At 34.0% G+C, this 27290-nt stretch overlaps 1 protein-coding gene across 2 annotated transcripts in view; it reads left to right on the plus strand.

The window, feature by feature from the left end:
• Window positions 1–27290, plus strand: part of GBE1 (1,4-alpha-glucan branching enzyme 1) — a 149027-nt gene that overhangs the window by 91564 nt on the left and 30173 nt on the right. For both annotated transcript variants that reach the window (XM_062597651.1, XM_062597661.1), the window contains exon 12: window positions 495–666. In XM_062597651.1, coding sequence (XP_062453635.1) covers window positions 495–666 — 172 coding nt within the window. The remainder of the gene's footprint in view (window positions 1–494; window positions 667–27290) is intronic.

Raw genomic sequence — 27290 nt, forward strand, 5'->3', positions numbered from 1 at the left:
TGGGTTGATTGAACAAAAATTGTTTGTTTACATACAAACACCCCAAAATGTTTTCAACTGCCTTCATATTAATATATTAAAATAATCCTGGTTACATAGCATTTGTGTGTCCTCTTTTAAGGGTAAACACCATCAAGGTAGTAATTCAGTAACTTGTATTTAGATAGAATTATTAGTCTGTTCTTTTAAATTCCTAGAAATCCCAGAAAACCAATCACGTTCTTGATTAGTATATAAACAACATGTTGTGTTAACTTTGAATCTTTAAATCAGACATATTGTTAATAATCGTTCGTTTGTATTTCCCAGGAACTTCAGTTGTTTTCTGTCTCTGTTTCTATAAAAAATCCAAACTGGTAGCTTGCTTGTGGTTTATTCCATCATACTAGCATGTTTTATATTTGGTGGAGAACACCTGCTCTTAAAATTTTATATTAGAAACCCTTCTAGTATCTTCTAGTATGTCCAAAGATTTTCTGCTTTTATTATTACAGGCACTTGTTGGTGATAAGACATTGGCATTTCGACTGATGGACGCAGAGATGTATACAAACATGAGTGTGCTCTCCCCCCTTACTCCAGTTATTGATCGTGGAATACAGCTTCATAAAATGATTCGTCTCATTACTCATGCACTTGGAGGAGATGGCTATCTGAACTTCATGGGTAAGTAATCTTAGGAACAAGTCTTTCATTTTTTCCTCTACAGGAGGTTTGGCAGGGAAATAAAAATGATCTGACACAATCTTACATCCATCATATTTATCACCCTGCTGAAGTTTTGAGCATAAATGTTGTTGTAAAGATTTAGTGCAAAAGGTAATGTGCATTGTTTTCCTGTCTCATGGATGTGTTACAAGACAAGAAAATAAAGTCAATATGGTTCCTAGCTGTAAGAGAAATCCTTTAAAAATGTGGTAAATTCCAGTTCAGATTGCACTGCGGTATAGCTCAGACTAGTATTTTAATTGTAATTCTGCAAGTTTGTGGAATGGTAAACCATATCTTACACAGCTGAGTCATCCTCCATCTCTATTTTTCTGCTCTCCTAAACTATTTAGGCTAACAGTAAATTAACTAAAGATAGCTCTATGCTTATTTCAGTTATTAATTGCTCAATAATTAGTGCAGGGAAGGAATCTTGAATCACTTATTTCCTAGTGAAGAGCAGAAACTATATGAAGTAGGCAAGAACACATCACAGAGATAGGAAGTACATTCTGATATTGAAGCAGGAGTTTGCAGTATTAGTTTCTTTTTGTTCATCAGCTTTAAGACAGAACGATGGCATTGCTTCCTAAGCATTATCACTATGAGACCATCCTATAGTTGATCAGCAGATGATCAACAAGTTGCAGCTTATACAGTCTTAAGTTGATTGTTCTTAGTTCTAAGTTAATTGAAGAAGTGATTTATGCTTTTTTTCTGTACCATAATTCTTGCTGCTTTGATTTCTCTGTGAAATAGTCCATATATTACAGAATTATAATGGTTACTATAGATAATGTGGTGTGACATGTTCTTTATAACGATTCTTGGTTCCTCATATGAAAAAAAAAAGGCTGAAAGCGTGCTTTAAGTGACCATCTCAGTTGTCCAGCAATTAAATTAAACATTGAAAACTTGTAGAATTTTTAGCCTAATTTTGCTGCCAATTCTTTTGTTAAATATTTTGGGTGTATTTTGCCATTTTTCTATAATGGTATATTTAAAAATACATATTTCTAATAATTAAAACACTGAAAAATATTGTTACTAAAATGGTTGAGTTTGATTTAAGCATATCTATGTTTCAACATATCTCTATGTTCAACATCCCTATATCTGTCTCTTCCTAGCTGTTCCAAGGATGCTCCAAAATTAGATATTGTTTGTATTTTTATGACAATATAAAAATTTAATATAGAATGTATTTATTTTTCTGCACTATGGTATAGTAGTAAAACTGTTTACAATAAAATGCAAAAATTTTACTCTTTAGAGTAAAGAAGAATGAATTAAATACTTATGAAATGTGGAGTCAGGGACAAAAATGCACAAGGTATGATGTGTGCTGTTCCATTCAAACTAGTGACACTACAGTAGTTAAGGAAGCAGATGTTTAGAAAATGTGCTTGCTAAACTGCAGATCTCTGCCCATATTGACTTGGTAAGGTGAGAAAAACCATCAGTAATTCAATGTGACATGTTAAATTCAGTGTGTCAATGCAGATTGATTGAATAATTAATACTATGCATCTTTGAGTACTGCAAATGTGCCAGTGTTTCAGTAAATACATTATAGTTTGCTATATATAAAACAAGGGATTATAATAGATGTTGAAGGAGAAAACGTATCAATTCAGAATGCTTACAATCTAGCATACTTCAAATGCATGTTTTGGCATGGTATCTGGTTAAGCAAATAAGTGACAAGCGAGTTCTTTAACTTTCTGGTTTGTGAGGATGTGAAAAAGAAGCCTCAGGTGAGGGGCAGGAAGGTAGAAGTCTCCTTTTATGACCCTTGGAGAACTCCAGGTGCCTCTGGGCTTTCCTTGGTTACCCGATAGATGTGTCATCTTTTCCTGAAAATGAAAATACCAGAGCAACTTACTGCTATCTCAGTATTTTGTTCACTTTGGAGGAATAACACATAGGTACACATAGGAGTGAGATCTGTGTTCTGTACATTCAAGCAGATTCTTGCTGGGAGAAGTTGTGCCTCAAGAGACAGACTGTAATTTTCTCTTGTGACCTTTCACACTGGATGAAGGCTTAACCAAAAAAGGGGGAAAAATGTGTATAATTGACTGAAAACACAAGGATTAACATTCTGCTTTAGTGAATGAATACTCTCTGGAAGGCCTGCTTGTAGTAAAAGCAATGTTTCTTTGGATATCTATGCAATGTCTAAACACTCTACTTTCAAAGACGCTAGGGAACAACAATGTTACTGTAGCTGTAGTTTTTGTTCAACTCAATTCTTGTATTAGGCTGAGATTTCTACACTGAAACTGGTGAATGAAGGTCAGATAATGTTGTACTGTGTACAGTGAACTGTGGAGAAGTATTACTCCACAGGTAGTACTCCTTTAGGAGTTAAAACCTCTTCCACAACTGAGCTTTAATGAAGATGTTGACAGATAAAATGTACATTGGTTGAACTTAAATGACATTTAAACAAAAAGACTCCAACATTCACAATTTGTACCTATATTTAATAGTAGAAGTCACTTTTCTATTGGAAATATTGGTAAAACCTCTATTCATACCTAAGTATTATTGCCAGTAATTGTAATGATATTGTAAATGTAATGATATTCAAAACAGAAGAAAAATGTATGGGGAAAATATCTGGAACTTTAGATATTTACTTTTTCCAATATGGGGATTTGAAAACAAAACCAAAATAAAAATCCCACACCTGAAGGAAATAGATCCTTTATTGTCAAATTAATTCATATAATATAATAAAAAGGCTTAAAATTTAGTCTTTTTACTCCCTAAATTGCTAAATGACTTCTAGAGTACTCAGGGATCTTCTGATCTCACTTTGGGAATAAAGCAACCATTTGTGTTGCCCCGTGGAGAGCACTGTTTAACTTAGACATAATATTCTCATATTGCACTTCCTGAAATTGGTAGTTGAATTTATTATTGCAAAATGGTTGTCTGTATATCTCTTACAGAAGCTTCACTTTCCATCCTGTCTTTGAAGGAAAAACTGTAGACATCTGTAATTGTTCCTCTCCCTTAAATGTTCCTTTTCTATTTTCTTGCCCATTATTTGTACCTCACAAATAGGGGAACATACCCTGTTGAAGAGTTCTGCTAGTTCTTCAGCAAACTTGTTTCTGTGTTGTCTCTTTATTTTGTGTTTCATCTACTTGCCTGTCTAGATCTAGACATGCAATGGAAGCTGCTTCATTGCCTAGAATTAACAGAAAATCTAGCCCAAGGGATTTTAGGTCTTTGGGAGCCTTCATATCATAAATACCTCCTGTTTTATGCCACTGTAAGGTCCTGCTTTTCAGCTTGCTATCACTTTCTTCTTCGTTCATTTTAAACTAGCTTAAACTCAAATCTATTGATTTAAATGGAGGTTAGTCCCAACGTGAATCTCTAGGACTGTTTTTTCAAGGCTTTCCTATAATAAAACAACTTTTAATTAGGACTCTGGAGACGAAGTCTCTCTCTCCCTCACAAAACAGCAGAATTTTTATACAAAGCTAGCAATTGATTTGTAGTAACTAGAAGAATTTGTGGAATTATGATCATTGAATGATGGTGTTAGTTTGGGTGGGCATTTACTTGTGTTTCCCTAATATTATCAAATCAATCTATAATGTTTCCTTTTCTTCCCACTTTTTAGTTCATTTGCACATTGGTTTATCTCTATTCTCTACATAGTATTTTGAATTCCCTAGAATAGTTTCTTCTATAATAATTTGGTATAATGAGACCTTGTTCTCATTTTGACTTTAAAAAAAAGATATGCGTCAACTGTTCTTTTAATGAGTATTTTAGAGAACTAAAATAGGTTGTTTTACAGCAAGGAATTTCATAGTAGAAGACTTCTGAAAGGATGTTAAAAACCAGGAAAAAGAATGCTGCAAGGCTATATCAGTAGCACCAATATCCGTGTAGAAAATACTTGAACAATTTGCTTTAAGAATCATAATGTAAGGTTTAGTATAAAAGATGGCACAGCATAACCTATGATCTAAATGAGAATGTTATTTAAAACACCGTCTATCTTTTAATATTTAAAAACCTGAAATAATTATTTTTAAAAGTTGTGTTAAGCACTAGGATATTCTTTGGTTTAAACTTAAATTTATTTCTAGATGTTGCAGATAAATCCCTTTGAATTCTTACACCATTGTCCTATACATTTTCTTATGCTTATTACTCCTGTGAACTAGTTTAAATGATTGTGTATTGGGTGTTTTTAGGCCTTTGTTTAATTAAAAAAAAAAAAATCAGAATGGGAAAGCATATGCTCTTTGAACCTGCTCCCTTCAGCCAACTCCTTTGGATAAACAATCCTAATGGGCTCTGTTGATAAAGACTGGAGATTAGGGTTGTGTTTTGGAGTGGTCATTCTGCTTAGTATGCATTCCTGAGTATACCTGCCAAAAGCACTTTCTGTGCTGCCAGTTCTACCAGGTGCTTTGATTTCATGGCAGTCTGACAGAAATAATTATCTTCCTTTCTAAAGGGAGAAGTGCAAGAAGAGCATAATCTGAACTCGTGGTTTGGCATACACCTCTTGTGCTGTACTGAGCAGATCACCTGTGACTTTGTTCCACAGTACCTCATAGGCCCTGCTTGCTGCTTGTGGTGAAAACAAAGAATCCAAATACATAGATTAGGCTTCATTAATTGCTTTGAGAGTCTCTTCTGGAAAGTCTTTTAGAAGTGCAAAGTAAATATTTGTGCTTATTTAGAGTCCATTGAAATAAACTTCATTTGCTCAAAATACATCATAAGAGGGACTAGGAGAAAAGCAATTAAAGAGAGTCTGTCATAAATTAAAAATAACACACACACACACACACACAAAAAAAAAAAAAAAAAAAAAAACACTGTCTAATCTTTCTTCTCTCCTAGTTTCTTCTCACAAAATAAGTGTGCTCAGATGGGAATGGGAATTGATTTTACTTCCTACCTGAGAGGGCAGAGCAGAAAGACCCATAGATAGGTATATTAAAAAATAAAATAAAATTCCCCCACCCTCCTAGCAGCAGTCAAAATGTGGGATGGTGAGACAGCAGCCATGCTACGGTATCTCAGGGCAGGAACTTAGGAACTTTGAAGCAGAGTCCTTGCTAGTCAGAAACTTCTGCTGAGAACTGCTTAAAAATTAACACATGCTCCAAGAAGAAATTTTCATGATTTGAAACCTGGATGTAATTTGCCAGAACAGGAGAGTGTTACCTCGATTTAGAGGACTGTATCTTATGTGACTTTTCTTTGTCTTTCAGAGCAACAGTGGTTTTTTCTCTAACTCTTAAGTCTGCAGAGTGTTAGATATTCTATTATAAACTAAGTAGATTTGCAGAAAATCAAGCCATTCTGACATTTCAGTTTGACATTTCAATATATTCAAAACATACAATATACTTTTTAAGGGTGATTAGTTTTATAGTTTTTTTTTTTTTTTTTTTTTTTTTTTTTTTTTTTTTTTTTTTCTGTTTCTGATACATGCTAATTTGCTTTTTAAGCCTGAGTTAGAGAATAGCAGAGGGTGGGGATTTTTGAATTTACAGTACCTTCATTTAACTGTTGTGATGTTGGTGAGTTGAGATCTCTGCTGATGTCTCAAGCTTTGTTCTTAAGCCTCCATCTGTTACCTTGCATCTTGTATATTTACAGCTTACAGTTAGACTGTTAACATTTTTCCTGTCAGCATGTGTGAGTCCATACAACCTGGTCTACTGATATGATTGTTCATTTGATGTAAGAACTTGCTGGAAAATAAGAAATGAACCTGTAAAATCTATTGAAGTTACATTAGAAGCTACATTTATTTGTATGACTGTTTTCATTTTTGGTTTATTGTTTTGAAAACCAATGAAACTTAATAGCTCTGCATGTCTTAAGTTTTGGCACTTGTTTTTGAAGACATTTCTCTTTTCGGACATTCAAAATTATAATTTATTATACAAATTATGATTTAAAAGCATGATACTTTTTTTGGCTTTCTAACTCTGCAGGGCATGGCTGTTACTTTCATTACTGGGTGTCTTCCCTTCCACTTCACTATATATTAAAAAAAATAAAAAAAAAAGTAGAGATAACTCTAAAAACTACAACATTATCACTAAATTACTAAATCACTAAATCACTAAATTTTGTTAATAGCTTTCACTTTCTTCAGCTTGAATTGAAATGAATTGAAATCAGTTGACTTCAGCCTCACTTTCAGATTATTTTGTTTTTTTTAATACAGAATGTCTTAAAAGTATATATACAGCTTGGGGGGGATCCACACACAAATGCATGTAGGTGTACTTGAGGAACTGTTTTAATTGGTCTTCAGGTGTTTTCCAAAATTAAGATTTTTGTAAAGGATAAAGTATTTTTGCTTGTTAATATGGAAGTGTGATAATTTTTTGTCACTTTGCTAACATATTGACTTTTTTATTATATATATTTATATAGATGATCTAGGAATGTTTCTCTGCCCAGTGATCCATTGTGTAGGCAATTCAGTAAGCGTAGTCTTAAACTTTCTACATTGTGGTTATGGTAGATTAAAACAAAATGCCTTGAAAATGGTCTGTTCATATAGCCTTGAAGTGTTTTAAAATGTTATTGTATTGTAAATAGCCCTGAAAGTTATAAAAATAATAAATAAATAACTTAATAAAAAAATTACAGAATGAATTACCCTTTTATGACTGTATAAAAGCTTCTGTATGAAGTTTGTAAAATGGCTTTTTGTGAGGATTTTGTTCGTAATGCCACTTCAGAGAGAAAATGATCTAGTGGTTCCCTCTTCTAGTAGAGAGCAATCTTGGATGTTTTCTTTCTTACATGCATGTGAAGGTTTAGTCTATGAGTTAATTTATTCAAAACAATAGATTATTTATATAGACAATAGCTCACTTAGAGTTCTGCTTCTGACACTCTGAGGTCCTTGATTGTAAGACACTGCATGAACCCAAAAGGAAGAAAAAAATTTTCAGCTGTTTGTTAATATTGCAATCCAATAATTAAATCTCTAGTTAAACCAAAAGAATATTTTTCTTTTTGAGAAAGAGTAGACTTTTTCTTCAGTTGTACCTTCTTTAATAAATTCATGTAATATGCAGTTTTCATATAGAAACTAGCTTCTGCTTAGTCACATAAAGCATAGAGGTAAAGTTTATTTTCTAGTTTATTAGCGTCACTAACGACATACTTGGTGCAGGAAGCCAATAATTTCCTGGACAATAGATGTCTATGGAAATGGTTTATCTGCTAAAAACCCAGCAGAGTTGGTAAATCCACACAGGGCCATTTTTTGAAGAATTTTGCATCTATGAACAGTGACTAAGGGTAAGTGTGATCAGTCCAAATAGTAGCAAGTATGTTTATGACCAAACAGAACATAAAACATGAAACAGAACATGTCTTTTCATCAGAAAAGACAGCCTTTCATTACAGGAGTAAATCTGTGTTGAACTGTCTCATACAAGTCTATCCTTGTGAAAGAAATTGGATCTGCTGAGGAAGGCATCCACCTATGTTAGTATTAAGGCTCTTGTCTTTTCTGTACATGCTATTCATTGTACTTCGTACACTTTTGATACTGATAAATTATCAGTACTTATATGTGGGTTTTTTTTTTCAAGTTACTTGTTTCTGAAAACCCCAAATCTGAAAAGAAGTAACAGTAGTCTCTCCTCCGGTCAACTGTGTTTTACTTATTACAGTTCATCAGTACTCAGTGATTGCCTAGTCAAAAGAGAAATGTATCATTTTTGCCCAAAACAGTCTGCCAAAGAGCGAAAATTTTCTTCATGATTATACTTCGTAGGCTAGCTTTTAAGGAGAGGGAGGTGACAAGCTATGTGTTCCTTTAGATTCCAATCAAATAACTTAGCAACATTAGACTATGGCAAGCTGCTATAATGGTGAGTGTAGGAATCAGTTAATCAGCAACATTGTATTTGGCAATGCCTTGCTCTTTCACAGAGACTGGTTTTGGGCAATGTGTAGCCAAGTAGAATTAAACCCCACATGTTATTCCATAGGGAATGTCGTTTTGAGACGTGACCGAGCAGGTGACATTTTGTATTAGTAAAGTCCGAGTAATAGATTCTTAGGCATGTGTTCCAGTTTAGATTTTAATGTGTGCAGTTGTGGTAATTTGAAACAAGTTTATCTCAGTAGTGTCATTAATTAAAGGTGGTTTAAACTGTTGAGATAACACTTGCTGTGATGACATTGGAATAAAGAAGATGTCTTTAGAAGTTCAAGAACTTATTTTCACAAGCCCTTTTAGCTTAAAAATCTGGTCTTTGTGCTGCATTTTCTTAATTTACTGACGCTCAGAAATTTACTAGTGTATGAAGTCAAACAACTTTGTAGTTGAATTTGCTTTGATCTTCAAGGGGGGGTGTTTTCTATGTGATATTTCATAAGAATTGGTAAATTCTGCAGAGGAAAACCATATTAAGTATCCCTTATAAATGTTGACCTGTCTTTTTTTCAGATGTTTTTTGAGATCTGTAGTTTGAAATTTAAAAGTAGGCTGACTTCAAATGCTACTAGAATTTATCATTAAAAGCATAGACTAGATACTGTGGTTTTGCATATATGTGTTGTAAATTGTTATAATCACTTTGAGTTTGGGGAAAAAAAATCTGAGGGCACTGTCATGCACTTGAGGCACTTCCATATGTTAAGGAACTTAATGGAAAAAATGCTTCTTTTTGTAGCAGTAGTCATGAAGAGGTAGCCAATTTGTTGATACAGGAGAGAGGAAGCGTGTGCAAGGTAGAAGAAAAAACATGAGAATGTAGAAGAGAAAAGAGCACCCGATGCAGGTTGGTATTGCCTGGTGTTGCAGGCTCCATTAACCTGAGAGCTTTTTATCTTTTTGCTAAAATGATACATTGGTACCACTGGTGGAGCTCACAAGCTTTGTCGTCTTAACAAAGAAAAGTATATTCTTATTTCAAATTATCAATACAAAAAAAGAAATCTGAAAGAAGACAGCATGAACCTGCTCTAGAATGTAGTGCTGAATCAGCATCATGCCTTCCACCATTTACCTGTATTCCTTAAATTTGTGAAAAGTGCAAACATTAGGACTGTCAGGCACTTCTCACTACTTGATATGTACTCTGAAGTAAAAATAGCTTTCTTATTTTTTCCATACTATAGACTTCTGCATAGGTTTCCTTGTGCACATCTTTCCTAGCAAAGGGTGAATATGCGTGTATGACCAAAAACAGCCCACTTCATTCATGCTGTGCTTTTGTTTTTGTGTGTAACTGGTTATTTTGGCAGTAGCAACTGCCAGCATTTTAGAAAGTGAGGACTAGTACATAATGCCTGAAGGAAATGTGCAGAAATTTGAACATGGATGGACTTTCATAATTATTTTTTTCCTTTCAACTGATGTAGCAGAGTTAGCAAGAGTACTAGGTATTTATAGATTTAAATATATATATAAATTCGTAGTCTATTTTTTAAAAATACCCACTTGTGTTCTCATGATTTGTTCTGTGTTCTATTTAGCTGTATTTAGGCACCTTGTAGCTTTCTCTTTTAAATCTGATCTAGCTTTCTTTCCTGTTGCTTCAGAATTTTTTTCCTTCAGAGAAGGAAAAATATTGTCCAGGACCAAAAGTATTCTGGATAGTAATTGTATGTTTGAAATACTAGCTCACCTTGTTTCAGAATTTGCTTTAGTGTAAGATGTGTACTAGTATGACTTGTAGTAAGATAAGAGTGCATTTAAGGCCTGGATCAGACTAAAGCAATGATTTCAGAGAAGTAAAGATGATCTAGAATGGCTGGCATGAAGTACATGAATGTGATGGTGTTTGGGGTGATTATATTCCTGCCTGTGGAAGTTTTACCAAGGAGGAACTGGAAATTTTAGCCAAACCATTTGTTTCAATTAGTGTGTTTTTATTTTCAAGTTCTGTTTTGTTTCCTAGCTCTGTCTTCTATTTTCCTCTGTGATTTAATCCTCAGTTTTAGAAGTTATTTTGTATGCCTTTTTGTGTCAGAAGCTTTGATAAGACTACTGAAAGCCCATAGCTTGATAATTGTGCTGGAATAATGATATTAATTTCAGCAGATACAAACAGAACTTACCTTATTTCTGCAGACTTCTATAATATCTGAAATATTTGCTGTTCTAGTTGCAAAAAAATCAATGATGTAGTACTTTTGTTACGGTGCTGACTGTAACTAGTCTTGAAAGTATAATAAGTTATTAATTGATATCCTGTCTTCCTGCTTATGGGGAGGAGTCTCTTGATTTTTTTTCTTGTGTTTAACTTAAAGGTGGTTGAAGTTTTTCAGAAAAATTTGTTAAATTCCCTTTTACAGATGTACTGATTGTATCTATATTTGTGGGCCATTAGGACTGTGTCTTCTTTCTGGGTCCTTAGTAAAAGGCTGTATTTCTGCATTATATATAGGAATGCATGATTAAATCCATTGCTTTGTCTTAGAAAAATGTAGTAAAAGAATGCAACATATAGAAATAAATAAAAGTGATCTTAATAAAGGAGTCATCTGCATATTGATTTTTTTTTTTGATTCATAGTGTTTTCTGTCTTATATGAATACTTTGAAAATATATTGGGAGACCAGACACAGGAGACAGAAGTGTGATGTGTATCTGAAGGGTTCTGCTCTTTGGTTCCTAATAGTTAATGTAGAAAAGCGTGTGCTAGAATGAAATAGAAGTGTTTCTGCAGGCTTTATTCAAGGAATGCGTATTGCAAAATGCCTGTAGAAAGCTGTAGTAAATATCTTGGACTTAGAATTTATACAATATTGTTTTTTTATGCAAGTTTTCCCCCTTTGCCCCCAATCTTCCACTTTATAAGTGCATGATGTGAACCATACCATGATGTGATCCTAAAGGGCTAGGTTCGGTGATGTAAGAAGCTTTAACTGGTCTTGTGGTCCTGTCTTCTCCCTATTCCTTCTTCCCAGCATCAATATACAGTATCAAATTTTCAAGGTATATGTTGCTTTCCTACAATAAAAATTTCTTATTAAGATCTAAATAAGAAAAGCAGTGAATTAAGATAGCAGCATTGTACAGTTGTGTAAAAGAATGAATTGCAACAAAAGAGAATGAGTAATGATATTAGTAAATACATTTTTGCAGATAAATACGTAATTTTGTATGTTCTTGAGGATTGTTTTTCCTTTCTAAGAAAAGACTCATGTAAGGCAATTATCACCTAAGTATGTATGCTTTTGAATTAAAAAGAATATGAAAAAGCATTGATGAAAAATTTCATATGTCCAATTCTGTAATGGTTTCCTGTTTTGTGATTTCTTTTTATCGCTTTGAATTTCTACATAGTATTGCTGGAGGGAGAGAGGAGGAGTCATCTTTGCATTTGGAAATACTTGGCTTTTCTCAAACAGTTGTAATACAACATTTTTCTGACATTGACTTGAGAAAAAAAGCTTGCTTCAAAGCTTACTTTTTCCTTTGAACCAAAGAATCTTTGTCTTAAAAGCAGGAGAAGTATTATGTTTCCTTCTAACATAGTTGTAATACATTTTAAATGTGGGTCCTAAGAGAGCTGCATTGCTTGTTTGTATAGAGTGCAAGGGCAACATGAAGTGTAGTACTTCATATGCATACAGATTTCAATAAAGTGAAATTCTATTTTTGAAAATAATAATTCAGAATCATAGTGCATACAAAATAAATTCTAACAGTGATGCTAAACTTGGCACTGAAAGCAATGCCTAATTAAAGTTCTAGCTTAAAAAAAACAGAGGTCGCTACTAATCTTCTCTTGAAGTATAAGGACAACTTATATAAAATCATATGAGCAAACTCACCTATTTCAAAAATTGAAAAAAATGTGTTTTAAGCAGCCATAATGTAACATAGAAATTATTTCTCCTTGAATTCTCATTTGTCAATGTACCTTTATGTCAATTAATTTGATATCACAAGGAAAAACAAAATCATGTATTTCTTGAAAGCCTCCCAGTTTTCTTTTGCTCTCAGCCAAATCAAGTCTTAGTGTTAAGTTCATTGTGCTTCAAGTCTAAGGTTACTACTGCCAAATTTGCATCTATGTATACATTAAATAGGGTGAAGAAGGTGATGACTCATGACAAATCTTCCTTTTGTGTGTTTTGGCAACTTTGGGTCTCATATGGTTAGTGTCAGGCTATTAGTTTATTTACCTGTTCCCCAACTCCCCTTTCATAAAGTTGTTTGAAAAAACGTGTGAGTATGAAGATCGGTACAGATACACTTCTCTATCTGCCTTTCTGCCTATATGTTATAAAAGAGGAAATAAGCAATCAAACTGCAGAGCTGCTGTAATAATTGTGTAAGTTCTGATTGTATGTATCATGCTAGGTTTGTGTACTGTAATTGCATCTTCCATCTGAAAACAAGCAGAATAATAGTTTCTACAGCATTTCAGAGAATATTTGTCCTTTCTTGTTGGCTAACAAGAATACCTATGCTTCATACTTCTGCTCTATACCTTGTTTTTTTAGGGATGAAGAATTTGATTTTTTTTTTTTTTTTCCTGTTAATCGGAGGTCAGCTTATATGCCTATGCAGGGAGGTAGGCCACTTCCTCAACCTTGGTCTCTGGGCCTCTAACCCAGCTAAATACTCTGAGATCATCTTCCTCTCAATGTAAATGCAGGTATGAGATCAAATTACATAGGTTCCCTTTTTCCTGCTGGTGTTGGGTGAGGAGTAACATGTACTGAATAGTGTCTTGCTTCATAAAAGCCAGTGGCATAAAAGAACCTGTGGTGAATACAACAAGCTATTCAAAGATGGTACAACCTCACCACAGGTGGGATCTGTGCAGTGTGCTGTGTCCTGGCTGAGAGATCCATCCAGTGCTATATTGTCTCAGGGTTCCCAGCATCAGAGCCTAGAATTTAATTACTAATTTTTATTCCACTCCTATCTTTGAATATTCTGATGAAACATGCTTAAACATTTGGGTGAACATTCCTTCTTAGTGAGATCTGGAAAGAACCAGTACCTACCCAGTGCACAACACTATGCTGCTCAGCTCATGTACATATCCCTCATACTACTTTTCTTAATATATAGGCTGATGTGTGTCTGTGTCTGGAATCATGCATGGAATATGATGGTCATCAAAAATGTTGGAGCTGTTCATGGGTCTTAGATTTCCTAGCTACGTGAACAATTTTATATGCGAAAACCTGAAAATCAGTAGGTGAAATAGAAGTTGGCAGAAGCTCTGCCTGATGACACCCCAAGTAGCTCTTAGAAGCTCTTCATCAAAAAAACATTATTGGGAGGCAAATGCCCAAAACCTTTTCTCTATTCTTTCTGCCTGTAGTGAGAATGATTACTTGAAAGAAGGGGAGTGGAGTAATGCCACTTGAGGCAATGCATCCTGTGAATCTTCTGATGTCTTTTAAAGCTGTTTCTTCAAGGTACTACCTATTCAGAAATATAAGGGGAGGAGAAGATAAAAGGTTAATGTAGCATGCAGAAAAGATATCCTCTGCTACAACTGTTTATCCTCCCTCCCCTCACCTCTTCCCAGCATTAAAGAAAGAACATGGTAACACTCAGTTACAATATAGTTTGTCAGTGATGGAATTCCCTTTAGTATTTTTTTCTTTCTTTTTTCCCTATTTTTAACTTCAAGTAACTTCCTGTTTAAAGCTTGTTCTCTTAATAATACAATTTTTTTTTCCTCCCATCACCCCATATAAAAATACGATGAACAGGAGAATTGTTTTCTAATCTTACAGAATTTTGAAGGGTGTTCTATAAATCACTTGCTATTTGTAGCAAAAATGCCATCATCACCAATTGTCTACAGCTTAGTCGTCTTTTTGACTGAGAAATGTTGTTTCACGTCAGCTTCTAAAGCTATTGCCTGCCTATTAATGGGCTATCTCTAAACCTGCCAAATTGCATTTCTTTTTTTTCTCGTATTTTTAACTCTCACTCATTTCTCAACTGTGCTGACACTGATTAAATGTACACGTGAATCAAGGCTGTTTTTAAATTACACTTGTAAATCTAGCCCATCTCTTTATCAGGTTACTTCTAATGGTATCTCATTGCAGTCACATTCTCCAAAGGTGCATTCCTTGTCATCCCCACAGAGGACAACAGCCCTGTGAGAATGGGTAGTGTTCTGGCAGTCCTCAGTCACTGAGACAGGGACCCACTTCATTTAAAAAAAAAAAAAAAAAAAAAAAAGAAAAAAAAAAAAAAGTATTTTTATTTCATGTCTAAAAACATGGCATCAGGATTTCTTCCTGTCTGATATAAATCAATTAAGTGTATATTAGTATTAGAAGATAATGCTGTTTAGAGACTGATTCTGAAGTACCATACAGATTTCCTTTATACTATTTCATTGTTGTAAACCATCACAAAAGTAATATAATAATATGCATGTGGTATGTTATTGTTATGTTTTAATTTTTTTAATTTTGCTTTATTTTCTACACTCTGGTCTGACTAAAGATAATTTAAGGATAAAGTTCAAGGTACTTTAAACACAAATTTGGTAAGATTTGCGTCCATATTAAAAAAAACTTATGCACACATGCTTGTTCACACGCAGCAACTGCAAATCCATCCTAACGCTCACAAAATCAGCTCCTAAATTCAGTTACAATCCTTTGAGATGTACTGCCTCCACAAAAGGATGTGTATTTTTGTGGAGGCAGTACATCTCAAAGGAGTGTAACTGAATTTTAACTTTAAATTCCATGCAGATGTAGTCACTTGCTATCTGACAAAGACACTGTATCTTGCAACTGGGTATTCAGAAACACTTTTTGAGAAGTTGTGCAAGATTTGGCCCTTATTCTGATGGGAGGGAGAAAGAATACCAGGGCAACCACTGCTTTTGACAGATCCCCTTATATTTCTGTATCATTAGAGGTTTTCTGCACATTAATACATGCTTTTTGCATATTTTCATCAGATTCTTCATATTTTTGCTTATAGACAAGTAAGGTATGATGTAGATAGAAATTACCTGTCTGTTCTGTGACAGAACAGTCAGCTCTTTGATATCTATCTCACTGATAGGAAGCACTGCTTGTAAGTACTTAGCCTATCAGTAGTCAAATGGAATTTTGGAGTGTGTGTGGGGTTTTTTGTTTGTTTGTTCGTTTGTTTTTAAAAGCCTACCCCTTTTGTAAAATGTCTAAGTACAGAGATTCAAGCTGCTGATGTCTAACTGTTCTTACTGGAGAGCCAGACTTGAGGCTTTGATATCCTTTCCATACAGCAAAAAACAAGGAAAACCCACTGCAAATAATCTTACCTTATGCACCTTGGTTATGATTGACTGTAATAAATAAAGATCTTGCTACAGGTTGTTGTCACCATACAATTATTTCACTAGTATTTTGGAAATATCATAAAACTAATAATCATCACTTAGAAAAAATGATTTCATGTGTCTGCTTACAGTCTTGAATAAACTGGTCTCCTTCTTTCATTTCTTATGTAAATATATTTCAAAAACAAAATATCTCAAAAACCAAACTAAAGATAACAATGAACAAATTGAAAGGGAAAAGACAACTCAATTAATATACAGGGTAGGTGAATTGATGAAGGAAGTTCTCCTGATATATGCAGTAATAATGTTTTTATATTTGTGAACCACTGATGAAGATACTGCTTTTGAAATGCACTCTGAAAAGCAGCAGTTTAATTCTTTAGAATATAAGTATATTTCAAAGCTTGTTTTCTTTCCAAATTGGAATGAAAAGTTAAATTTCTGTGAAATGAAAAATCATGAAGTTATTTCCAATCGATAGAATTTAAACTGTTTATAGTACTATATTCTCGTGTATTTATTTAGTAGTAGGTATAAAGAAAATGAGACTGAATGCAACATTTAATTTTACATAGTGCAAATGAGAGCTTGAAACCCTCAAGGCTTCCCTTTTTGTTTCTCCCTTTCTTTCTCAGATTACTCAAAATATTCACACATCTGCAAGAGGATTTTGGCAGATTTATATTTTCTTAGCAAAATAGTCAATTTGACTTCAATTAGTGTCGTTCTTCCTTGACTACCTATGTTATCTGATTGAGTCTCTCTAGCTGAATTGTTAGAGGTTTTCCAAACTGCAGTATGTTTAACATAAACCATTTCTCGATTTTTTTTTTTTTTTTGATATTTCTAGAAACCAGAAAACTCTGAACAGAAATGCCAAATAAGTAATGTGTTATACTGTAATGTGTTGGGGTTTGGGGTTGATGGTGTTGTCTTTAAGCAGAGCTGCAGAAGAATGAACCAATGTTTGTGTTAGGGCTTAAGACTTCAGTCTCAGGGAAGATCCTCTGCCCAGTTACTGTGCTTGAACTGGAACTCCGGGCTGCTTTGGCAGCTCATGAGAGGGCAGCATCACCTTTTTTCCAGTGACATACTGCAGCTTCTGGATCAGCTAGCTGGAGAGCTAGCAGCAGTTTCTGCAGAGTACTGCAGGCAGTCCAAGGGACCAGACAAGGCTGGACAAGGAGTTACTCTTCCCCATGAAATACTCCTCCCCATGAAAGATAGTATAGGGCGGCTGATAAGTAATGCCTTAAAGCTGTAAGAGGCAGCGACTGCTGGCTCAGAGTTTCAAACGCATTTGTGCTTCTTGATCTCTGAGTGGCAAAGTGGTTTAATCCCAGCTAGCTCTAAGCTCAGCAAGGGCTTCTGCCAATCCTGATACAAGATCTTGTCTTTTTTATTAACATGGTCTTCCAGTTGCTGCTAGTCTGCTTCATCTCTACTTTTTTCCTTCTTCAAACTCTGCTCTTGAGTTAAGTAACTTCAGTGACACAAACTGGAAGTCAGCTCTTAAATATACATATAGCTGTGATATATTTTGAACCCCGTTACAGCTCATTCAGCATATTGTTACCTGAAACAAGTTTAGTGTGGGTGTTTGAAAATGGCAGTTTGAGGTATTCTATCTTACTAATTGCCCATACCCCAAGTAATTTTTTTGAACTTACAATTCTGTTTTCAAATTTTCGTGAATCTTATCTCATGTATCGCACTTAGTTTGATAACTACACAGGAAAGTAGATTGATCAACTGGCACATCCTACCTTAGGGTTATTTTAAACTGTTACCAAAAATGATAATTCTTAAAATATGAATTCTTTATTTTTTTTCCCCAGCATGTTTATGTTCTGCAGATGGCTAACATTTCGTACCACAGCAGTAGCCCTGAAGCAAAAGGGATTGTTGGCCAATCTTTTCCAGTGTCAATAACTGACATTTATTTTCTTCTGCTCTCTCTCTCTCTGTGTGTGTGTGTGTGTGTGTGTGTATATATATATACACACACACACAATATATATAAGTATGATCTAACTTCAAATCCTCAGTGCACAATTATTTAGCATTGCACTCATGCTCTTTTGCTGAGAGGTAGAAATACAATAAAAATTTAAATGTCTTCCTGCTAAGCAGTGAAACTGAAGTAATTGTAGAAAAAAACTATGCTGTGCTGAACAGTAGGCATGCTAGATTATGCCAGGGCTGTGCTTTTTTTTTTTAATCAGCTCACTGAAGCAAGTCTATTTCTTGAAATGAATTATTTTGAGAGCTCTGTAAAAAGAAACCTGACTTAAAAATACAGGCAACTCTTCATTGTTTAAAAAGCTTTCAGTGCTTATTCAGAAATGTTGGTAATACATGATGCTGGGTCATAATGTTGCCTTCCTTTATAACAATGGGTTTACTTTCGCTGGCCAAGATGAAGAGGTTTGTAAGATGTTACCAAATTAAAATGTTCTGATGTACACTCTGAAAATAGAATGTCTGTGTCTTCCTGATCTGTATTTTATAAACAGAACGTAATTAAAAAATGTGATTATATTCTAGAACAACTTGAATGTGGTGTATGTTGCCACAGTGTTACGTTGGGTGAGTTAGGAACCTGCAAGTGTTCTAATTAAAGTTTATTACTGAAGGTGACATGTGTGACTTAATTTGATTCATTTTACTGTTCTGTATGCTTCACAGTGGTGAAATTCTCTTCTAACATTTTGATTTTCTGCATGATGGAATAGTTTAAGCTTATATCAAATTTTGGACTCCTTTTCCTCTTAAAAATGCTTTTTGAGAATAGGATTTTGATTTTACTTTACAAGCTGGGTTTTTTTTGCATTCTCTTGCCCAGGGAATCAGAAAAGGCCCTTAAGTTTTATAACTTATCTCAGAGACTAAACTTTGTCCTGACCTAATTATTTTAAAAGGACTGATGATACAGGTGTTGCATTCACTCAACAGATCAACTAATTGTGCATTCATCAGATCTCAGGTGGATTAAAAGTGCAGCAAACCTGGGTTATTTAAGCACAAAAGTTCATATGCCAATCAGATACCAGTACATCTGCTCATCAGGGCATGCTATCACAAATACGTCAAATCCATCCTTTCTTCAGGGGCTTTGCACACATTTTTTTTTTTTTTTTTTTTTTTTTTTGTTTGTTTTTCCTCCATAACTCAGAGAATTCTGTAGTTACGTCCTAGGATATCTGAAAGAACAATGAAAGACCATGCTCACAAATAGGCTTCTTTGACTCTAAGGTAACTTTCAAAGTCAGATAGGTCTTTGTAGGAATCGGTATCAATGAATGATATAATAGGCTCTGTAAGCAGTGACTGTCTCAACATTGTTACGTTTTGTTAGATGCATTAGCCATGTTTTCAGCTGGGCTGTCCTCATGTCCTAGAAATCATGTATTTGAAAACAAAAACAATCTTCTGTCAATATGAAGTACTATTTTTTTTTTTTTTTTTTTTTTTTTTTTTGCCTCCCTCTGGGAAGATGATGGGATAGTAATTGGGTAGCATATCCATCATGTTGGTGAGTGCACTGCTGAAAAATACGCAGATGGCATGGTCACAATTGCAGGGGAATCTTCGATAGGGAGAATGTCATAAACTGGAGACATTTCAAAATAGGACTAGTCTACATATTATACACATAGCTCTGTAGCTGTTTTTCTGCTTGATTTTTACCTGTTTGTTTTACTTTTGTCTTTCAGTTTTAACTAATTTCCAAAAGAATGTGCTTACATATCTAAGGTATGCCTTGAGTTAGATATTAGACACATTTAGGATTTCAACTATTGTATAGAATTTGATTTAGAAACAAAAAGACCTGTTACACTTATATGTGTATTTTTATATATATATATATATATATTTATATATATATATATATATATATACACACTGTATATAGTGTGTGTAAGCTCACAATGTAAGGCATTACAATGCTAGCTTGCTTTGGTTGAAATAGTACCAAGTCCTACAAACAAAATACTTCTTGTACCTTCAAGATGCACAAATTACTAATATATAATTCAGAATACAAGTAAATCGGTTTTCTGATTTACAATGAAATGTATCCAGTGTGTGAGCTACAGATACTTTTGACTGTTTTTTGAATCAGGGGCATCTAATGTTGGCAGCCACAAAGGTGCTTCCTTTTAAGGCTCTGATGGCCTCTTTACAAAAGGCATGTTGACATGCTATAGTGCCCAGGTACTATTTGCTCCAGCTGCTGTATTTGCTGCTTGGTAGTTTTCATCCTTTTGAGGAAAAGGTCATGTAGTGATGTCAAGCCTTTTTCAAAGGCATTTTACAATAACTCTAAAATTCTGGTCTTGAAAGTATCTTTAGTAAATGCCCGGCTCCACTGAAAATAATGGTATATGAGAGCTGTTTAGTTTATAAATGCATTTGCAGTGGTACTGGGTTGACTTTAACACATATGGAGGCAAAAAGAAGCTCACAGAATGAAAAGGAAGCTAAGCAAGCTCAAAGCAGTGATGTGTGACTCTAGGAGGAATCAGGAATATACTACTTTGCTGAAGACACTAGATAAAGAAGTTCAGAGTTGCAGTGAGGAACATTTTTTGATTCCTGAATTCTGTTTCAAGAAAGCAGGAGCTTGTATTTTTCCTTTCATCTTTGACTTAAGAATGACTGGCCTGATTTGCAGACAGTGGAAAGAATTCCTAGCCCACAACCTATCTGCTTTTTTGTTTCCTTGTTCCATCAATTCTGTGTATGAAGTATGTATGTTTTGTAGATAAAAATTTATGTAGATCAAATAATGATGTATATATTACAAGAGGGGAACTGTTTTCCCAGAATAGATGATACGCCACTTGCAAAGTGGACTGTTTTTGTATGCATTTGAGTAGTGTCTGAAGATAAGAGGGTTGATATTCTCTGAAAGTTTTTTTTTTTTTCTTTTTGAGGGTTATACAGCTAGTCTTTTGCATCTACAGTCAGAGTAGAGAGAGAGACAGAGACAGAGAGTGTGTGTATGTGTGTGCATATGCAAAGGAATTTAACCTTGCAGTGAAAATTACTAAAATACCATCATCTTTGGTTGTGACTTCTCCCTTATTCAAACATACTTTGTTATTTTCTTGTTGTCCCCCTGCTGCCCCAAATATTAGCATGAATTTAAGCATTACCATTCTGATGTTGTTTACCTTTCAGTACTGCCCACTTCTTCATCCTGTTATCTCTTTTTCATAATGTATTTGCCCCTTAAATGACTTCTTACAATCCCTGACAACTCCTAACAATCCACATTGCTCTGTTTTATCCATTGACTTTTACTCTTAAAACTATACTAACTACTTTCTTTTTTTCTTTTTCATGGTCTTCATCATGCTCCTCCTTTCCCAGAATGCTCTTTTTTCCCCCCTGTCATTACTGTGATAAAATTGCAGTTTATCAGTTCTCTGTGACAAGACTCCTGTGTTTTCTGTTTATTTGTTTGCAATAGCTATGTGGAATTGTGTAAAGACATAGTACTGTATCAACATTTGTTAATAGACGGTATAAAGGTGTTTTGGTTTTTGTTTTTTTTTTTTTTTTTTCTCTGAGGGTGCTATAACACTTTAAATGGTAAAAATGTTCTCTGTTATCTTTGAATATTTGTTGCTTCATGAATATTTATGTATTCACAAATCGTGACATCTGTCACTTGGGATGTTTCAAAAGTTTTCTGCTTCAAATACATGAGAAATTTAACAGCTCTTTTTTGAGTCAACTAGTATGGAGAAGTTTGCAAAAATATCTGACAGGGTTGTTTAGCACATTCTTGCACCAAGTTTTGCTCCCAGATAGCTTTGCTGATTGTCAGTTTTGACATCTGTTCCTGTCCTCTTTGTAGTATAATTAAGTTTCTGGTGAATCCCCAGACTCCGTAGGCAAGATGATTTTTTTTTTTTTTTTTTTTTTGAACAGCTTTTTTTAATCAGTCCAAACTTTCATTTTGAATTTTCTCATTTTATGATGTTAACAAATGTATATTTAGTTAATTCTAACTGGCTTTGCTTCTATGGTAAGAATAGAATATTACTGAAAAGTTTGAGTTTTCATTATTTACATCATATCAAAAACTTTACAACTTTCCTATGTATTAAGTACCGTTCATGTGCCTTTTCTCCCTTCCATTTTATGTTTTCTTTCTAACTAACATTATTCCTTATCCACTTTTTTTTTTTTTTTTAAAAAAAAAAAAAAAAGGGATGAAATTGAAATTCTGGCCATATTGAAACTAATAAGAAGACTGCCTTCTTGTTGTTGTTGTGTTTTTTGGGGGGAGGGTTGTTTTTTGTTTTTTAAAGATATTACTGCAAAAAAGTTTTGCCCTATTCATGTGGCCTATCCTTATTCCTACCTGTCTTTAATTCACTTTTTAAATCCATTAACCTGTCAACTGTGGTGTAAGTCAAAGCTCAGTAGAATGCCACATTGAAGGAATTAGTTAGAACAACTTTGACCAAATTTTCTGAGAAGTTTCTTGTCATAATATCCTTCCTTCTTTTAATCTCTGCAATTCTGTAAGAAAAGAGGTATGTTGTAGAACACTTATATTTCTAAAAATTGTAGGGGATTTCTCAAAAGTGGATATTTAATGGCAAATGCTATACCCTTAGGCATATAGCATAGTGGAAATGTCACAGCATCCAAGTCATGAAGTCTGTTGTTTTTACTGCAGTGTAGTTATTTGAGAATGGCAGAATAGAAACTGTTGCAGTGTAACAGCAACATAAGTAGTTTACATTTATTATTTACATTTTTAAATGCTATATGTGAAAGGGAAATAAGGTTTTAAGTCTGTAATATATTATGCTTCACTGAGAAGTAGGAGGAGATAGGAAATCTAAGTATTCATCGCCAAAAATTTTCAAGAACAGATTGGAAAAATAACTGACCTCTCAAGGTGCCTTGTAGACCAGAAGACTTCTTGGTCCTATTTTCTTCTTCATTTGTGTGAACTGTAGAAACTAAGTTTGCTAAAGCATTCATGGGAAAATACTTGTCTGCCACTGGTAACTGAATATTATCATCAGTGGTGCTACTAATTCATTTAATATTCTTTTGATGGAACATTACAAATAAATAAAATAAAATAAAAAGCGTTTATTTTGAATAAGCATATGTGTGTAACTAGTTCTACTATATACAGATCTGCTGGCATAACCATGCTATAATTTGCTGCTGTTGAAAAGTAATAGAAATCGTGCTAAGCAATGACATGGTCCGTCCACTATGCCGATGCCAACCTTTTCTGTATAGGCAAGATCTGTAGTCATCCGGCACTTCCTGATGCAGATGTTACACAGACTAGATGCTTCTGAGTAGATTTCTTTTTATTCCTATAATTGATCTGATAAAAGGTGGGATAAGTTTGAAATACGAGGACTGAACAATGCTATTTAACTTTTATTGGAACATTTGGAAAATGACTTCCTTTAAGAATTTGGAACAGTTTAATAATAAACTTAATTATAAAACATTATGGTACAATAACTCAGTATTTTCTGTAGGTAGAAACTGAGTATATATTCCAATAGTTACCTCTCCCATCCCTCAGTCAGTTTTTACTTTAGAGAACTGGATTGCTCCTGATTGCTCACTCTCCATTTTATAGTCATGTTTCACTTTATATGACTATTGTCATGCCCTGTTACCTGAGCTTTAGCAAACAGATCCAGTTCTTGCAGTTTCTCCTCAATCCAAGTAATCACTTTACTACTAATGTAGTAAACAGATGTAAACCAGAAAGAAAAATATTGACCTTCAGTAATGTAGTGGAACACATATAGTCTGTACTTTTTTTTTTTTTTTTTTTTTTTTTTTTTAACATTTCCTTGGTAGTAAATTTCAGTCCACTAGACTTGATCAAATGAGTTCAAGCAGATTTAAAGTAGTAAATAATAGGCTGATCTAGCCCATCTTATTATCAATGAAAATACTTTAAACAAATATCTTTCTTTCCAGGATGAGACTATTTTAATGTGGGTTTCCTAGAGAATAAAAATGCTGACTTAAATTGAGAGCTTACATAGAAATGTATGTTTCAGATAAATCTTTGCAGGTAGGCTTTCTTACATGTGTGATATTGTCCTGTGATGATGAAAGGCAAGAAGGAAGAGTGGTCAGAGCACTCACTTTGGCTATCCAAGTTTCCAAAACAAATGGAATTTTTGTCCCATTTTAGAGTGGAGATTGGATAGCTAAACTTTAAACAAAATGGGAGAAGAATACTTCTCATTCAGGACTTATTTTAACAATATATATATATTTTTAACCATTACCATTTATTCGATACATTCTCTAGCTTGTGTTTTATGTAAAAATTGTAATTGCTTGCCATAACTGAGTGCTGAAGAAGTTAAAAAATATAAGGTGTCCAAGTCCTCCAACACAAATGTTTCAACAGGAGTCAATTTGGAATTCTATTCTATTATATCTTAACATGGATGACAGGATTAAATGAATACTTTAAATGGAGTTCATCCCTTGGTAATTTAAAGGCTACACAGAAGTTCTTGTTTGCTTTTGGTAGTATGAATGTTGCTAAGTTTAGTTACTTAAGGGACTGAAGAAGATTTAGTACAAACATGAGTAAATATGAGGTATGAGAACTGATTGATAATGCAGAGCTTCACAAAAAGGGAAAATGAGGATTAAACCTTTGAAATGTTTATTTTTTGAAAAGTGAGTATGATGTACAATGTAAATCTGATTTACATTGATTCTATTTAGAAAAGAAAGCAAAAAAAGTATTTTATTCTGCAGATTTATGCATTATCATCGTTGTTCACAGTGGCAGTGAAATTAAATTCAAATCAGTTATGACTCCTGAATGGGCTGATATCTGGCCTGTGTAAATTAGTGTAACTCCACTTACTTTAATTTAAATGTGTTAACGTGAACGAGTTGAAGATCTGACCCAGTGTGTTGCCTGCTTTAAGTAAGATCTTAACACTTTAGATTCTTTATATATTTGTTCATGCTTAAACAGCTAAATAAACTTCTTTCTTTTCTTTGACATATGAAGTTAAAAACAAAGTAGGTGAATATTTTAAATATTTGATGTCATATGTCTTTAGTTAAAAAAAAAAAAATCCAAAAAAGTTAGCAACTCTTAGCTGCCTACATCTTTTAAAACTCTTTAGTGTTTTGTTTAGTCTGATTCTGCTAGCAAATATGTCTGAACAGAGATCAACAATACTTTAATAACCTGAGGGATCAGCTGCAAAATAACCATCAGACATGTGAAGTACTTCTTGTGCTGTAAAGGTACAATAGTGGTATAAATTTTCATTACAGTAAGTAAGGTGTTAATTTGTTAGAATTGTGACCTTAATCTTGTGCACAGTAAAGGTGTGCAATATGCATAACATGTAGGAAATAACAAACTTGAATTAATTCCTAGATAAAATTAGTATGCATTGCACTTCAATGGTTTGTCTTTGTGTTGTTTCTCTAATCAAAATTTCAGTTAATTTCAGCTTTGTTCTCTGCCTTCCCCGCATTAGTTCCATTACTTTGATTTGCATCATTTGTACCAGCTGGCTTCTTGTCAATCTGTAGTTTGGACCTTTACATCCAACAGCAAATTAATTACAGAAAAAGAAATCCCAATAGAACTTCTATGCTTAGATGTTTTCTCAATTATCCAGAAGTGAATGTTGCTGATTCTTGTCAGAAATGAGAAAGTGAAACGTGGGGGAGGGGATAGCACATGCCACTAGTTATTCCACAAGCAAGTGTCATGGTGTCAGTCATCTCCCCTTTCCTACCCCCTCATTTGTTTTTAAGTCAAACTAAGGAAAAGCAGTGATTTTTATTTTATTTTATTTTATTTTTATTTATTTTAATTTATTTTATTTTTTTTATTTATGTAGCCCAGGCCAGTGAGTGTTGGGTATGATGTAGTGTGAGCCGCCTCGTTCTTGTTAAAGGATGTGTAGTCTTGATGCCTCTCAAGCGCCAAAGTGCTCTTTGCAGTCTATCAGAAGGCCTGCTTGCATACTAAATGTTCGTTCCCTTTCCCTATGCTGTATTTTAAGACCAGCAGTAAAAAAAATCTACTAGAATTTATTCTATCTTAATATAGGAACTTTTATTTCTTTCTTAAATGTCCTCACTCATTTTTAACATTGTAAATATGCATGGCTTGCAGGTACATTGGCTTAGAAGGTGCCCGTAAAGAAAAAAAAAAAGAGAGAGAGAGACTTTAAGATGCAAGATGTAAGTGCTTAGAACATGAATATGCTTTTCTGACATCAAGGAATTTAATCTTTTATCCAGTTGCTGCACTATATTAAATTCCATTTTTTTCTTAATAACCTTTATTAACTGTTTTTACATTTTTGCTGCATTTTTATTAAAAAAACAGCATTAAAAAAACACTAGTTCCTGTGGTGGGGAAACATAAGGAGTTATGTTCTACTTCTGGTAAAGTGCTCTGTTGAAATGATGTGCTACTTTAGTCTAATTTATTCACTGTCTTTTATTGCTTGTTTCCTCCATATTTATATATTTCTTGAATAAATAGGTATGACTTCCTTGACCGTCTTTTCAGGATACGTACTATCTGCAACCTGTGTAGTCAATCTTTTTCAATAGTGCGCAGATCACAACAAAAGAAGATGCTGCTTTATCCAGATCTTAAGTGAATATTGAATTTGGTTAGATACAGTTTCTACTCGTTAGTAATATTTTTCCTCATTTGCTGTACCATTTTGTTAGCACACTTTAATAGTGTCCAGTCCAGTATTATTATAAGGTCATTTTCAAAGTCCTGCTGTGATTCTCATTCTTTTATATTTGTCTATGGTTTTGAACTGAATGTGAAATTTAGTGGTTTATCTTCTGAACATGAAATTTAATTTGCAACTTGTCAATTTGTTTACAAAACAGATACTATTGTAAAGGAGTCTCCTAAATATAATTGCAGTGTTTTTCTTCTGTTCTTTGTTTATTTCTTTGTTCCTGTGAAACATGGAAATACACAGGAATTGCTTTGAAAAACTAAATTCATAGCTGTCACTGCTGACCATCTCCTCTGGGCCTTCCAGGCAGCACAGACTGTGTGAGAGAGCAGATGGTGGCCACATGTGCAGGCACTCCATCCAAGAAACACCACCTTCGTTCTCTCCTTCTCCCTTTCCCTCACCTGACTAAAAACTGTAGTTTATTGACACAGCTTGAGTAACTATTTGCAGAAGTATTGATAAATTCTTTCTAATACAGAAATGCTCTTAAACTTGATCATATTACTTA

Source organism: Rhea pennata, chromosome 1 (assembly GCF_028389875.1).
Source record: "Rhea pennata isolate bPtePen1 chromosome 1, bPtePen1.pri, whole genome shotgun sequence".
Classification (NCBI taxonomy): domain Eukaryota; kingdom Metazoa; phylum Chordata; class Aves; order Rheiformes; family Rheidae; genus Rhea; species Rhea pennata.